The sequence below is a fragment of the Dermacentor silvarum genome, chromosome 7 (genome assembly GCF_013339745.2).
Source record: "Dermacentor silvarum isolate Dsil-2018 chromosome 7, BIME_Dsil_1.4, whole genome shotgun sequence".
In the NCBI taxonomy this organism is placed as follows: domain Eukaryota; kingdom Metazoa; phylum Arthropoda; class Arachnida; order Ixodida; family Ixodidae; genus Dermacentor; species Dermacentor silvarum.
This window is the reverse complement of record NC_051160.1, coordinates 163,897,147-163,913,509: the sequence shown is the minus strand read 5'-3', so window position 1 is coordinate 163,913,509 and position 16,363 is coordinate 163,897,147. Positions and strand designations below refer to the sequence as shown.

The window sequence follows — 16,363 nt, the reverse complement described above, 5'->3', positions numbered from 1 at the left end:
TAGGAACTTAAGCAGGACTTATTAATGCCCGTGCGTTAATTCTCTCAGGAACTGCACCTCTCCGCAACAGCCACAACTCTCCGGCAGCACAATAATCACAGTCTGTACTTGTATCGGTCACTCACCTTTGAGACTTAAATAGTGCTGTTATGCGTTACTACGTTTGAACGGAAACGACTATTCGGCACCATACGGTATATCAACAACACTTACGCGCACACACGTATATATAAACACACACACACACATATATATATATATATATAAGATGGTTTTGCCTACTATGAATATCATTACTGCGAATGAAAGTTTTATGTGCAGTATTCACTAATAGGTGTGTTACTGCAAGTTCCGGCGCTTATTGCCCCCCCCCGGTCGGGAGTTCTCACTTTTTCAATTAGAGCATTTAGAATATTTGTTATTGTTTTCATTACATATATACTGTGAATATATATGCGTATATACCCTTTGATTTAATTACCTAGAAATACATTGGTCATTCTTCGTGCCACGCTGTTAATACACCTGGTTTATTTCACTCTGATGTTTTCTTCGATCATTGTCCCTGATCAATATCCACTAACAAGAAGCGCACGTAAAATGATACGATAATCAATAATAAAATTCTCTTATGGAGCTTCATGTCGCAGAAGTATCAGTTACTTTTAGAAGACAGTGGTAAAAACCGCAGTTCACCTTGCTAAAACCACATTTGGTACCGACCGTCAAGAGTCATGGGCGCACCAAAGCAACTAAAGCATTACAAAAATCTACTGTACAGATGTTATGCGAGAAAAACTGGGCGTCCGCCAGTGTCTGTGCGTTCGCTAGCAGACGACGCGCTTGACAATGACAGCAAAATTGAAGAAGTGGCGTTGTATAATCCATGCCTCAAATATATATGTTTGGCATAATGGTGCAAGCATAAATTTGCAGTTGAAATAAAGCACTACATTAAGAGCGTACTATGCGCAATCGGCCTCGGCGCCCGCAGCGAAAGTATGTTCAATATGACGCGGAGCCCCAATCCAGTTCGCTCACAGCGCTCTCGCACAATTTTTCCACATGCGGTGCCTCAGCAGGAGAGCGCCGTTTGGCCCACTCGACCATTGTCTAGTACACTCTAACCCAAAGTGCACTGTCGTCGATCAAGTCGCTCATTGATTTCATGCACGCTAAATTACAGCTGCTAGTGTTGGCGCAGCAGCTAGACGCGATGCGCACGGCAGTTGCGAATCCAAAACTTCTGCAAAAGCACGTGCAAATTTCAGCATGCCTAACGATTGAGACGCTATTTATAAGTATAAATAAACGTGTTATTTTTCACAGCCTACTTTCTACAGCGACGATCTTTTATCGCAAGTGGCAAATTTGGTTTCGGGACGGCAAATCGGGACGGGGTAGAATAACACACTGTCAAAAGCGTGACTTCAAAACGTTCACTTTTTATTAGGTGAACCTGTGCCCAGCAAAACTAGCACTACAATAGTGGCGGGCACAATCGGCGATCGGCAAAATCTGATCTGCAGGTAAAGCACCTTACTCTTATATGACTCGTCAAACGCTCCAGCATAATACGCTTGTGCTTGCATACCTTCCGAAAAGTACAAAACAATTCCTGCCGCAAATAAAATCTGATTACACAAAGTTTGGTGAGAACATAAACAACAGGTAGAATCAATCATAACATTCAAGTTCCAAATCATGTAGGTGAGTTTTGTGGGTTATAAGGTCAAGTAATTGGGTCATAAATATTCTCCTAATGATCATTAACAGCTATGGTTAATGGGTATATGTATTATATATGAAATCATAATCAGAATAACAGGACCCAGTTTACTCTTACTGAAGTTTTATATAAGACAGTTGCAGAAGTAGAGCAAATGCTGAGCAACTTTAAGTTGTTAGCGGGTGAAATGCAGTCCCCGTAAAAAGTATAAATACGTACACATGTCAATTTTGTGCATGTGTTGCAAATACGAGGTCTGTTAAAAAAGTATCCGACCTAAATTTTTTTTTTGTGAACACCTGATGGATATAAAACAAGCACGCTTGCATCAGCCGACCTTGAACCTTCATGCGCGTGCGAAAATTTTTTCCCGCCTGCCGATAGCGTCAGTCGCTGGGACGCAGCGTTTGAGTGAGGTAGTGCACAGTGCTCTCGTCGGTTTTTTTATTGCAAGGAAAATGACGGAGCGACTGGAGTAGCGCTACTGCATCAAATTTTGCCAGAAACTGGGCGACAGCCAAGTGGAAATTATTCGGAAGATTCAGACGGCTTTCGGTGATGATGCTATGAGCACAGATTAAGGAGTGGCACAACCGGTTTAAAGACAGCCGCACATTGGTGGAGAGCAAGCCACGTTCCGGTCGGCCATCAACATGCCGAAATGACCAGGTCATTGCCGAAGTGAACGCTGTGGTGATGCGGGACCGTCGTGTGACTATGTGAGAAATTGCGGAAGAGGTCAGCATCAGCACTTTTTCTGCACATTCTATTATGACCGAATATTTGGCCATGAAAAGAATTGTGGCAAAATTCGTGCCGAAGGTGCTCACGATGGAGCAAAAGCAACTTCATGCTGAAGTCTCACAGGACATGCTGGATTCCACAAACAGCAACCCCAACTTCACGAACACCATAATCACTGGTGATGAGTTTTGGGCGTACGGGTACGACCCAGAAACCAAATCCCAGTCATCACAGTGGAAGTATTCCACGTCACTGTCATATGTAAGAGGCCGCCGGTGGCGCGAAAAAGAAAAGGAGCACGAGAAACACGGGGTTCCGAACGGCGCGAGTCGCGCGAGGCGCACGAGGCGCACGAGCCGAGGCATAGTCGAGGGATGAGAGGCGCTGTCCGTGGAGTTTCAACGTGGCACCGGGTCAGGAAGGTCGCATCTCCAGCTATGTTCTGAAACACTCTCACGTGAATAAACTTTGGGCCTAGACATATCTTACAATACTCCACATGCCCTATATATGCGTAGGTACTGTTACAGTGTATTCCTTTCTATACACATTTCTGAATCCCGCAGTTTTCCGCATGCCATTCCTAAATGTTTTTCCTTTTGGTTCCGACCATCGCGTCTGCCCTATTTTTTCCATCTCTTGCGAATCTTTTTCCTACCCTTACGCGTTACATGTCTAGGGCGATTTGGGTATCTATCCCCTTCGCCCTTTTTCTCGGAGTCCCAATGTCCCATCACGTCTAGTGCTTGATACTCCCTGGACTCAACATCACTTATAGACTTCCTATCTTTCCGAGGTGAAACGACTTTTTCCACTCTCTTCCGCTCTTCGGGTATATAAACCTCGATCGGGATGTTGTCCATCCTCTTATCCCGGTTAACCTGAACCAAGGGCTCTCCAGTCGTGAACTTCTTTACAGCGTCGTGGGCACTATCTAGTCTGCCTGTGTCCTTCCCTTCAGCAATCGTGCACACACTCATATTCTCGTTTTTCCCCTTAGCCATAGTCTTTTGACATACGTCACATGACCTGACGTATCTCCTCACGTCGCTCTGTTTCATTTGGCAGCAGTGCGTGCGGTTTCCACAACACTCATCAACGTCCTTTTCTGTACAGGTGCACACTTTCTTCAGCGCGATCCATCGGCTTTTGAGTGGGTGAAGCTGCGCAAGGAAGGCAGTTACCTGACGAGGACAGGCGCCGTTTGCGTCGGCTATCTCTGCACTGCTATCCCCCAGGATCAGCTGGTGTACGTCGACGCCCCGCGGCTGCGCTGTGACCCACCAAGCTACTGGACGCAGCCTATATATACTGACTGCCCTGAGTGTTTCCTCAGTTTGGCAGCAGTGCGTGCGGTTTCCACAACACTCATCAACGTCCTTTTCTGTACAGGTGAGATTCGTATTGCCTGTTCAAGTCCTACTATTGCTACTGCATGCACTGCTGCCAAACAGGAGTGACATTGTTTCCCGTTAATCTTTTGTCATGGCAAGTGGGAAGGATCTGGGTAAAGCATTCGAGGATTTCAAACGTGAAATCCGTGCTGAACTTCGCTCCTTCAAACAGAGCGTGGAACATTGCAGTGAAAGCTGTGACAGTGTCAATGCGCTCACCTTGGAAATGAAGACTCTACGTGAAGAGCTTGCCGCAACGCGGAACAGCAACGAAAAACTCGCTGCTGAAAATAAACAACTACAGATGAAAATTGAAGAATTGGAGCAGTATTCACGGGCAAACAACCTTGAAATTAAAGGTGTGCCTGATGAGGGAGAGCCTTTTGACACTGTCCAAAAGATTTGTGTAGCGGTGGGTGAGCCGTTGGCACGTGATGACGTTGACATTTGCCACAGAGTTGGTACAAATAAGACTGGCGTAAAGAACATTGTGGTACGTTTTGTGCGGCGGGAGAAGCGAAATGCTGTGCTAGCTAAGGCGAAGAAGGCACGTCTATCTACGACGGCAATTGGCTTTAGGACAACTGGTCCTATATATGTGAATGAACACCTTACTAGGCAGGGCAAGCAGCTACTGGGAGCCGCAAATGCAAAAAAACGAGAAGTTGGATGGAGGTTCGTTTGGACGCATGGCGGAAAAATTTTCGCAAGGAAATCAGAATCGTCAGACATGTTAAAGATTGCCTACCGAGAAGATCTGGATAAAATGAAACGTTAAGGTTGGCGCTGATATAACTCTTTTGTTTTTAATGTATAACACAACGGAGTTATGGCCGCCATGGCAGAATGTAAATACTACGACATTCCAAACTTCAACACTGAAACTCAGGTGTCGCCTACTTACTTCAGAGTATTCCATTTAAACGCTCGTAGCATTAAAAATAAAATGAACAACCTATGCATGTTTTTCGACAGCTTATCGGTAAAATTTGATGTCATATTGTTCACAGAATCCTGGCTTTCTGCAATCGATAACCCACCAAAAATACCAGGATATAATTATCACGGAATTACGCGGTCCGCTAACCGTGGTGGAGGTATAGCTCTTTACATCAAAAATTGTATTGCTTGTGATGTTGTAGATGAACTAACTTGTATTACAGCCAACGTAGAATGTCTAGTAGTAAGACTTACGAATGTTGTTATTGCAGCTGTGTATAGGCCACCATTAGGACTTAAGTCAGAATTCTTTGACTTCATGGAAACTTTGCTGCCTAGTCTACACTCAATGCGCACAGCCTTTTTAGTAATGGGTGATGTGAACATCGATATGCTCAGTGGTGACGCATCCAGTGAACATTTTCAAACCATCCTTCGTACTTTTGCCTGCACAAATCTGATTACGTTACCAACCCGTATTACTGTAAATAGTGCCACGCTTCTTGATATCTGTATCGCCAGCCTTCCTTGTGACCAGTACTTAACAGGTGTTTTCTCCCTTGATATCAGTGATCATCTCCCGATTTTCACGTTTATACCAGTAGCTCCCAAAAAGCATAAAAATAACGACAACCCAAGTTATCGCGACATTAACTCCGCTTCGCTCAAGAATTTCTATTTTGATACTGCATTGATAACATGGGACGACGTTTACGCCGAAAGTGATCCCGATCACGCCTACCGTATCTTTCTGAACAAAATTATAGCCTGCTATGAAAAACACTTCCCTTTGATACATAACACTAGACGAAGCAAAAGAATACGCAAACCTTGGATTACAACCAGCTTGCATAAGAGAATAAAAGCTAAAAACAAAATGTACCATAGATTCGTTCAATCACGTGATGCTGTCTTGCTCACAGAATTCAAATCATACCGCAATAAATTAAACGCTGAATTAAAAAAGGCAAAGATATCCTACTATCAGTCCCTGTTTGCTAAAATATACAACAGTCCAAGAAAATTATGGCAGGAAATCAATAATTTGTCTAATAACTCTAAGATTCAGTGCTCGATTGATATTGCAGCTTTTGCTCAAGGCAGGACGGATGTAGACGCCCTAACAAAAATGAACGAATTTTTTTGCAGTGTTGGCGACTACGTGTCTCCGAGTAGCCATTGTGTTTGTACTAAAACGCCATTGTTAGCACGTACTAAACTGGCTAATTCAATTATTCTTTCTCCGGTTACTGCAGAAGAAATCGCAAATTTCATTTCCAGAATTAGAAACAATGTAGCAGCCGGGTTGGATGGCCTGAGCGCTGTCCCTATTAAGCATGTGAAGTCTATCATAGCCTTACCGCTCACATTCATAATTAATCAAATGTTAGAGACTGGTATATTTCCGTCTGACCTTAAACTGGCGCGTATAACTCCTGTTCACAAAGGTGGAGCCGTCAGTGATATAACAAACTACCGACCAATATCTGTTCTGCCTATCTTGTCCAAAGTTTTTGAGAATGTCATTAATACACGGCTCAGGAACTTTCTCACTAAATACCGCGTTGTGAATGATTCACAATATGGCTTCCAGAAAGGCAAATCTACTGAAATGGCGTTATTGCTAATCAAGGATGAAATTCTTAGCAACATTGAAAACAGACTTTTCACTCTGGGTTTGTTTATCGATTTAAGGAAAGCATTCGATTGTGTAAACCATAATATTCTACTGTCAAAGCTGCACGACTATGGTATACGTGGCGTCGCCCATGACCTCATAAATAATTATCTTTACAATAGAATACAGTGCGTGAAGGTCGGTGACTTGTCATCTCCGACTGCTGTGGCAAAACACGGAGTGCCTCAGGGGTCGATTCTGGGGCCCTTATTGTTTATACTTTACATCAATGACTTATGTGATGTGCCTAATTCTCCGAAACTGGTCATGTATGCTGATGATACTAATATTTTTTTTTCCGCACCAACTTTAGCTCAATTAAACACAACGATAAACAATTACCTAATTAACCTTGAACAGTGGTTGAACTCAAATAGATTAACCTTAAATATTAAAAAAACGAAATACATTATTTTTAAACCGCTCAATAAACAATGTGACTTCGAACTCGCCCTAAACTTTCAAGGAATGCCCCTGCAGCGCGTTACATCCGAAAAATTTTTGGGGGTTTGGTTCGAAGAAACAATGTCTTGGAACATGCATGTTAATAAGCTCACGATTGAATTAGGCAAAGCAGTTGGCTGCCTCTACAGACTGAGGGAATTAATTCCAATGAAAATAAAGTATGCAATATATTATGCTAATTTTTACTCACGTCTTTCATATTGTACTTTAGTTTGGGGTACTACAACAACCACCAACTATAACAAACTGGAGCGGCTCCAAAAGAAAGTACTAAGAAGCTTTGAGAACTTTAATGGACCCCCGAGCCTATTACCCACTGGTCCCCTATTCATTAAACATAATATGTTGAAAGCGTCTAAGTTATACGATTATAAACTATCTCTTTATATGTATAGAAATAAACTTCCAAGCGATACAGAACATTTCCCGTATGACTACAGCATACGTAACAGGCTAATACCAGTTCCGCGTACACGCACAAATTACGGTAGATCTAGGCTGGATTACTGCATACCAACACTATACAACCTCTTAAAAACTCACATCGATTTCAGTGCCCCTGTCGGCACATTTAAATCAGAGGTGCGTGATTACCTGATGAAGCAATGATCTTTTTGTCTTTTCTTCTCCTGGCTGTATCATTTCCTGCAGTATTTATGCATTCTGTGATAGTGTCCACCATGTATGCTGTACCTGTATCGAGCAAGTTCATTTCTTCTTCACAATGACTGTATGTATTGTTCATAATAATTGTTCATAATGATTGTATGTATGTACTGGGTACTGTATAATTGTTCAAATTAGTGAAATCCACTGCCTGCTGCTCTCTGTAGGCCCCCAGGTCCCGTCAAGCTGTCTGAGACAGCTTTTTGCCTGGGGGGCCCCCAACTTGTGTGTTGGAAATAAAGTGGATTCTATATATTTTTGTGCTGTTCGCGCACTCGTTCATGTTCCTCACGTGCTCGTTCGTGCCTCTGACGCTCTCGTTCGTGCTCCTTCTCTTTCTCTTGACGAGTATATCCAAAAAAAGTCATTGTCTCGTCCTTCGACAGGTTTAAATCCTTGGCTATTGCCGCCAAACGTTCCCACTCCATCTTTGCTACTCCCGAGTATCGGTGACTGGGCTAAGATAGAATCCGGGACGTATCCTGGCAGGCTCGCCAATTGTGATGTGTTTTGTCACCGATCTCGGGGGCGTGCAGGTGTTAGAGAAGATGGAGTAGGCAGGCGCATGGCAACACAGCAAAAGGATTTTTAATTACGCACGAACCCAAGACCCGAACGAAAGGAAACAAAAAATAAACAAGCACACTAAAACACACCGCAGGGACAATACTAACGAAGTTACAACCTAAAGCCTAATATACTAAGAATGCTCCTATTTGTGCCTACACTCGTCTGTGGCGGCTAATCCACCCAAGTCAGGCAACCTTGTATTAACGCTGGGACGCGGCGAATAAGAGTCACCTTGTTGTGTTCGTCGTTGCACGTTTGTCCGAGTCCGAAGCTCGTCGGCTCTTTCTCTCCGAATTCAGCGCCCTTGTCGATTCTGCAGACGTCTGTGCCTCGCTGTCGTCGCGTCGTCTCTTTTGTCGGTGTTTAGCTCATCAGTGCTCCGTCGGTGGCGAGCTCATCATCTCGTCATTGATGGCGTTCGCCGTAGCTTAGGCCCACCTGCCTAGGCCTAGCGTCGGGATGCGTCGCAACTTCTTCAGGAGTGCTGACGTGGCGTCCCGAGGAGATTCGAACGTGCCGGTCTGCCGCAGAAGGGGGATCCTTTCTGGGGTGCCTGGTCCTGCCCTGAGAAGCTGCAGCCCGTCCAGGAGCCTCGCCTGAACTTGCCGAGGTCGACGGCCACACGTTGGACGGCCAGCGTCGCGGACTCAACCAGACCCCCAAGTCTCCCGTCGCCAGAACATAGCTGGAGATGCGACCTTCCTGACCCGGTGCCACGTTGAAACTCCACGGACAGCGCCGCTCATCCCTCGACTATGCCTCGGCTCGTGCGCCTCGCGCGCTCGCGCCGTTCGGAACCCCGTGTTTCTCGTGCTCCTTTTCTTTTTCGCGCCACCGGCGGCCTCTTACATATGACAGTCACCAAGACTGAAGTAGGCCCGCCAAGTGCACAGCAACGTCAAAGTGATGCTGACTGCTTTGTTTGACTCCCGCGCTGTGGTACACCACGAGTACGCACCACAGGGCCAAACAATAACCAAAGAGTACTACAGGGATGTCTTCCGTCGCCTACGTGATGCTGTGCGGCGCAAGAGACCGGAATTGTGGTCAACAGGAAATTGGCGCATCCATCACGACAATGCTCCTGCACATTCCTCACACTTGATTCAGACTTTTTGGCAACAAACCAGACTCCTGTAGTTCAACAGGCTCCTTACTCTCCTGATATGGCCCCCTGCGACTTCTTGCTGTTTCCCAAAATCAAGAGGCCATTGAAAGGAGCGCGATTTCAGACAAGAGAGGACATTATGGCTGCAACAACAGCTGAGCTAAACTCCATTACGAAAGAGGCCTTCTCAGAATGCTTCTAACAATGGCAGCACCGCTGGGAGAAGTGTGTGGAGTCCCAAGGAGACTACTTGGAGGGTGAGTAGGTTTCCAACGCTCCAGTTTTGCCAGTTTTTTTTTCTTCGGCCAAAGGTCGGATACTTTTCTAACAGACCTCGTAAAATCAGTAGGAAGGCAGCATTCTGTCTAGGCCCTAGCCATTTTTGTTCTCGTGTGAATTTCTGCGCTGATAGCAACTGCATGTGTTATCAACAGCTCTCTAATTGTTTCTTGCAGAAGCAAGCTCACCTGTGTGGCTGCCCGACCATGGAACAGCCCCCAGCCCAACACGAGCAGCCGAGTCAGGGCATCTCTGGCGTTTACGCAGTACTCAACGTTGGCTGTGCACATCTTGTGCTGGTGGCCTTCTCTCCTGTCGTCGCCAACAGCCAGGTCAATCTCGATGCCACACCAGCCTGCAGGCACTGCCACATGTCCTTCCAGCAAGGCTGCGTAGCACTTGCGCGCTGTCCGCAATGGAGGTCCAAATGCTGCCTGCACAGAGATAGTAATTTATTCATGGGAATACTGCCAATCTCGCAACAGATCATAGCAGGAAAGGGGTTTGTGATGTGTGTAGTGTGCAACATGTTGCGATGGATGGAAACAAACAAGAAGCAGACGACAAGGAATGCGTGCACGGAGGTGAATTCCGTGCTGGATGGAAGACGACAACGTCAAAGAGCGTCCAGCACATGAACACGCGGCGCAAGAGAAAATAAAAGGAAAAGGCATCCAATCAGAAGAAAACACGGAGCTTTGAGCGGCCAATCAGCAAAAGACGAATCGGCCAGAGCGGCAAAAAAGCGAGGCGCGCTGGCAGAAGAGGCAGAGTTCCAGGAAGCGGCACCGGGAGAAGGTCGGCCACCAACCGGGGGTTGAAGACGAGCCGTTGGGTTCCGGACCCGAGCCACCAGGACTTCACCCAAGCGGGACCTCCTGCTAACCTGTTCCCGGGCGTCGCCACTCTGCCGATCAAGAACTTCTGCCCAAGGCCGGCGAGCCGCCTGCCTTCCATCTCCAAGCCAGAGCTGCTGCACTCTGATCGCCTGTTCAACGGTCCAATACACCGACCTTTGGTGAGACCAACGCCGCTTCTTGCATCGTCTCATCTCTGCTTCTCTGCGTGTGTTCCATGCCATATTTCTTTGAGTGTTTACTTTATAGGTTGCTTTTCATTTTAGTTTTATTAAAAGATTGTGTGCGTTTAACAACGAACACCTTTGTTCCCCAATTTAGGAACCGTCTGCAATGTTAAAGAGAAAAGTAACGCTGCGTCACAAACTTGCATCCGCGACAGTACAGGAATTTGTGATGCAGCATAGCCCACTCCCATGGGCTATGCAGGTATGGTGTGGGAATTGAGGGATGTCAATGTTGGCTGACAGCTTTAGTGGCCTACACTCTCCACACTGACCGCATGCACAGTTGTGCTATAGTGAGTGAGAGATAAAAAACAGTTGCTTCAACGCTGGGCTTCGACATGTCACCAGCTGTTAGTGACACTGAATAACAATTACTGTGAAGAAAACAAGGCCACCAAGCACCTGCAAAGACAGCCGCAATTCAAATGCCGCCTCCATGCTGCTTGTGAGTGCGGTGTAATAGTTGCTGGTCTAGTCAGCAATATCACCGCTGTTATACTACCGAGAGGGGATAATTTGTACTGGTGCAGCAAAACATCTCCTTTCCCCTGGTGATGCCTACGGCAGCTCCTTGGCCCCGGAAAAGTGTGATGCCATCATGTGATGCACACTTCCCATGGCGAAAAGAGGTCTTTCTCGGCCATGCAAAACTGCTGCACCCTAAAGCCAACAATTTGACACTGGGACTTACCCTTGTAAGTGCATGTATGTGTGTCTAGAAAAGTTGTAGCTGGGGAGTACTCAGGGTTGCAAGTGATGAGCTGATATGCTTCCCAAAAAATAAGCTGTTTTTGAAGAAGCTCACTGGTTGATTCAAAGTACTTTGTATCAGGCAAAATGAGCTAGCATGATCCATAGTCCCTTAATAGCTTTTTTCTAGTCACGAAACTCCCGCTTCAGTTTAATATAGAGCCAGTGCTTGCCACTAGGGACGCCATAGTAAAAGAAAGGCCACCTAGCCGAGCGGCCGCTGCGGGGCGGCGGCGGTATTTTTTCTTCTCTGGTCACGTTGCGGCTGAAAGCTCCAGCTTGTTTTCGATTTTATTTACATTCTATTTTGTCGTAGCAGTTACAGTATCCAAACTTGAACATCTGAGAGTGTTTTCTAACCGAAATCAAGGCACATACAAAAAGTAAACAATCTCACAGTCAGCTGGCGGCTCCGCGTGTCGGCAGGCGACGCGCATAGAATTCTTACTGAGAAACCTGTTGTTAGTTGGCGCAACCGGCTTCGAATGAAAACTTTTAAACGACTTTTATGCACTGTGCTAAGACCAAGACATTAGCGGCGTGGCGTTGTCAGTAAACGACAACCTGACTTCAAGGTCGTGTGCTGTTACCGAATTCCGATTGATGGTGACAGATTCTAATTGCACGTACCATAAAATGTTCTAGGACGTCAGCATTAGTTTGGAACAGGTACATTGGCAGATCGTAGCCGTGAATGAAACGCTTGCTTGAAGGAAAGTATTGTCATTTTCATGTATCGCAAGCTTTGCTAGTTTTCGTGTGTATCATTCCAAATGTGCGACAAAGTTTTCTGTCACAAAAGTCGCATTATTCCTTTAATTCCTCACCTACCCGCCTCCTAAGTATACACGACTATTTGAGCTGCGCTCCTCTAAGAATAAACCGCGAGTCTACGTGCAGCTCCTTTTCGCGTAAACGATGGCGAACGTGAGCTGTGGTACATCTAGAGCACGTGAGCTATGTGCGTACGTGACTGTTGTTTTGTGTATGATTGAATTGTTCGCCGGAGAAGGTGATCGCTGGTAGAATCTGAACCATAGTTGTACACACCCGGGCTACTTGAAGCTGAGCGCATCTGTGCCTGTTGTTTTGTGTGTGACTGAACTGCTGGCCGGTGAAGATGCCTGCTAGCCGGGTCTGAACTATGGTGGAAGCACGCCGTACTTACGTGACGCCGACTTCGTCCGCAACCATTTGTTTTGTGTGTGATTAAATTGCCTGCCGGCGAAGGTGACCCCTCATGAAGTCTGAACCACGGCAAGAACCTGTGGCAGAACAGACCTGTGACAACCTGTGTGAGCGTGTGTGCTTCACGTGTGCGTCTGCACAGCTAGAGGTTGATGCCGACGCCTCGAGATGTTTATAAAAACGAGCCGATCCGAGACTTCGGCAGTCTGCTCCGGGGACGGTAAAGGAACGCCGAGCAACACCCGGGCAAACAAGCAGTCAACATCGCGTCCAGACACCAAACACCGCCCGTGGAAGCCAGCCGCCGACTTCGAGGGGTCCTTACGAGCCGCATCGGTGTGGATGGACTGTCGACGCGCCCGGCTTACTGTATGTCGCTTTTGATTCTGTGGACTCTAAATCTTTTGATTTCCCGATTATTGTTTGAAGTTTAGCTTGTACCGAGATACATATATAATCCATTTGTTCATGTTACGATCGTACATCGTAAAAGTCCTGTATTGTTACAACTGTTCTTTACCATTGCCCCTTTCCTACTGTTATCTGTAACATCTTCACAGCTACTATTTAATTACGTCAGTAGGTATTGTTGTTGAGCCATCATATTAAATTACTGCTCTTTGCTTGTTTGATCCGGCCTCTGTCTCGTTCACGACGGGCATTGGCGAAAGCCAAGCACCAGACTCCACCCCCTTATGTCACTTCTCAGGAGGAGCTAAAGCATCGACTCTGAGTCGTGACATTTTCAAACCCGATTTTCGGTGTCAATATACCCTATAAAAACACAAACGGATTAATATGCCCGACTGACTCAGCACTGCGCTAATTAATCTCTAACTCGCACGAGCAGAGTGACGAGGATTGACGGTCCATTGCACTCAGTACCATACCTCCTTGGCGAACTGCAACGCATAATAGTATTTGAATCGCGAGCTTCATTTGAAGCAAATGTAGAATCACGCACACACACACACGCATGCACACACGCACACATACAAATATAGAGTACGCGTCCAAACTTTCAGCCCACGCCGGCCGCATCTGCAGTCTCTCAGGGTTTAACACGGAGAAAAGTGGCCTCTCAGCTGCAGTGGCGCTGCAGCGCGGCGCCTTCATGCAACATATCAAGCTCTCCCATAGAGTGACGGCGGAGTTTCATGACCAGAAAAAGTATTGAGGGACTATGCCTGATCTTTGATGTTACTGACTGGTCGACTGAGAGATCAGGGTTTGTACAGCATGTGTGACTCAACATTCCGGATTTCAATGATGCCAAAGGCCAAAATTCAAGGAGGGGGGAGTTAGTTATTCACAATGACTGAAAAATAATGAAATTCCCTCCTTCTTAGCTACAATTTTTACAGCTAAGCAGCTGCTGAATTGGACACTTGCTTCAAGCTCCCAGGTCATTTTTTTTTAAAGTCGAGTTTCCCATTGCAATGATGTCAATTTCCTTCTGGCGTGATGGTTAGTAGAGTCTGAAGCCCATTTCATATGGTGCAAACTTGCTTGCGTTTTTGCACTTGCGCATTCGCAGTTGCGGCAAATGGGCTGTCAGACACTTCATGTGTGTGATTTTTCGATGATCGGAGTGCTGAACTTCTCTGCAAAAATGCACATGCGGCAAGGATGGGAAACCAATCACAACATGGATCGCAGACGCATCACTGTGGCCCTGCCTACTTAATTCTTGTTTTTCAAAAGTAGCCACTCAAAGAAAAGGAACTCTAACAAAAATAGTTCATAAGTTGTTTTACTTTGTTTTTGCTGAAGCAAACTGACACCAAGAATAATTCAGTCGTCCAATAGGAGCTCACAAATGCAAAAATCGCAGCTGCCACATTTGGTGCACATGAAACGGCAATGCAACTTTTGCATTTGCAGAAATTGTTGGTGCAAGAAAAGCAGTCCAAAATCGCACCATGTGAAACGGGCTTGACTTCAGCCAAATTAAGATACGCATCGTGCTAAAGCCAAATAGTTTATACTTGCTTCCAGTCATGAATTTCTAGAGCTTGAACATGTAGCCATGATGGCTGCAGCGTGAACCAACTTGCACAACAAAATGGTGACACGGCTTGCTCGCCTGGTCTGGCTTTATCTAGCCCCACGATGGAAACGGTAATTTAAACAAGCCTTTCATCGGTAGCTGCGGAAACAACGCAATTGTTTAGACGCAATTGTTTAGCAACGCCCTCACAAGAAAAACTACAGTTTTCAAAGAATTCAAGCGGCATACTTATTTTCAAGGACTTTTAAGGGCTCTTGAATTTGTTTTCACAAATTCAAGGGTTTTTAAGGATTTCAAGGGGGTGTACGAACCTTGGGCTGATGGGTGTTAAATTCCCCAAAGCAACTCAGGAGGTCCATTCGATTCGCCGTGCCTATCGTGAACTAGTTTCTCGCTAATTCAGTGCCAGCTCGAGCGGAAGTAGCACGGCACCACCTGCCTGAGCCCTACACTACCGTCTCTGAGGAGTGCAGGCTGCCCTGCACGAATTTGTCCTTCACGAAGCCCGCACTGAACGAAATGAATGGCGACGTGCAGATGGCGCTATGATGAACCGGTAAAACCAACAGCGCCTCTCGTGAACTCGTTCAGAAAGAACAAGCAAACTGAATGGACCACGGGGCTATGAAAGATGTCCAAGGGCCGTATTCTGAAACGTTCGCCTAGGCGAAATTTCGCCTAGGCGAAATCAGCGTGCGCGCTGATTGGCTGGTTGAGCAAAATTGAATGACGTCGGGCTCAACCACCCAATCAGCTCATCCAATTTTGCTAAAACAGCTAATCGGCGCACGCCTGAAAGCGAAAAAAGAAATTTCGCCTAGGCGAACGTTTCAGAATACGGCCCCAAGTGTGTACGTGTCCGCCGGTCGAAACTGCTGGAAATAAACACTCATTCTTTCGACTTTGCAGCGTTGCAAGTTTACGTTGCCAGCTGTTACCTCGAGTAATAAAAGTTTATTTTGCCAACAGCTTAGATAATGCGAGAGTGGAACGCCCTATCGTTCAAGGTAGTTGTATCTCGCGCGCGCACACACGCACGCACGCACCATCGGCACTTTTACTCGTCGGCACTTCCAAGTGCCGCCACTGGTTCGAGCGGACGAATTCCTGCGCCTTACCATAACCGCACTCCCGCGCCTGCTGCACTCACCTGTGCAGCACGCGCCGCGGCGCGTGTCAGCGCCAGGCAGAGCACCCCGCTGGTGGCGAAGTCGAGCCGGTGGCAGAACCGAAAGCCGTGCTCGACGGCGGGGTCGACGAGCTCCGGGCACTGTCGGCGTAGCAGGGTCTCGACGGTCACTGGATGCTCGTGCGTCTTCTGCGTGTTGATCACCAGGTCGGCAGGTTTGTCGACCACGAGGAAATGCGCACTGCGGTGGAGCACGCGGATCTCCTTGTCGCCGTTCACGTTCGCCTCCCGATTCGTCGGCTCGACGGAACAGACAGCCGCTCCGCCGGCATCGCCTGTGACGACGACCATCGCACCACTCACTCCGACTTCACGGAAGACAGGCCTTCATGGTAGGTGCGTTTGGTTCCATCGGAATAACCCTGACGAACACCGATTGGATGCACACAACTACAAAATCGAAATACGTGCGCTATTTCACCCATTTTAACCCCCACTATGGATTTGATACGCATTTGGATTGAATCGAAAATTACTTCAAACTTGACTGTGGCTAAGGCTTGGTTTCAGCAGTTGTCAAACCGCAGCTAGCCGCAGCCATTTGTAGCCGTATTATTTTACGCAGTAGT

At 46.6% G+C, this 16,363-nt stretch overlaps 1 protein-coding gene across 1 annotated transcript in view; it reads right to left on the bottom strand.

Annotated features, from left to right (window-relative positions):
• The window catches only part of LOC119458648 (RNA pseudouridylate synthase domain-containing protein 1-like), a 39,249-nt gene extending 23,024 nt beyond the window's left edge, over positions 1 to 16,225 (bottom strand). Inside the window, exons 1-2 of the mRNA XM_037720508.2 lie at positions 15,756 to 16,225; positions 9,761 to 10,006 (exon numbers count right to left, since the gene is read on the bottom strand). Coding sequence (XP_037576436.1) covers positions 9,761 to 10,006; positions 15,756 to 16,085 — 576 coding nt within the window. The 5' untranslated portion in view covers positions 16,086 to 16,225. The remainder of the gene's footprint in view (positions 1 to 9,760; positions 10,007 to 15,755) is intronic.
• Positions 16,226 to 16,363: the final 138 nt, after the last annotated feature.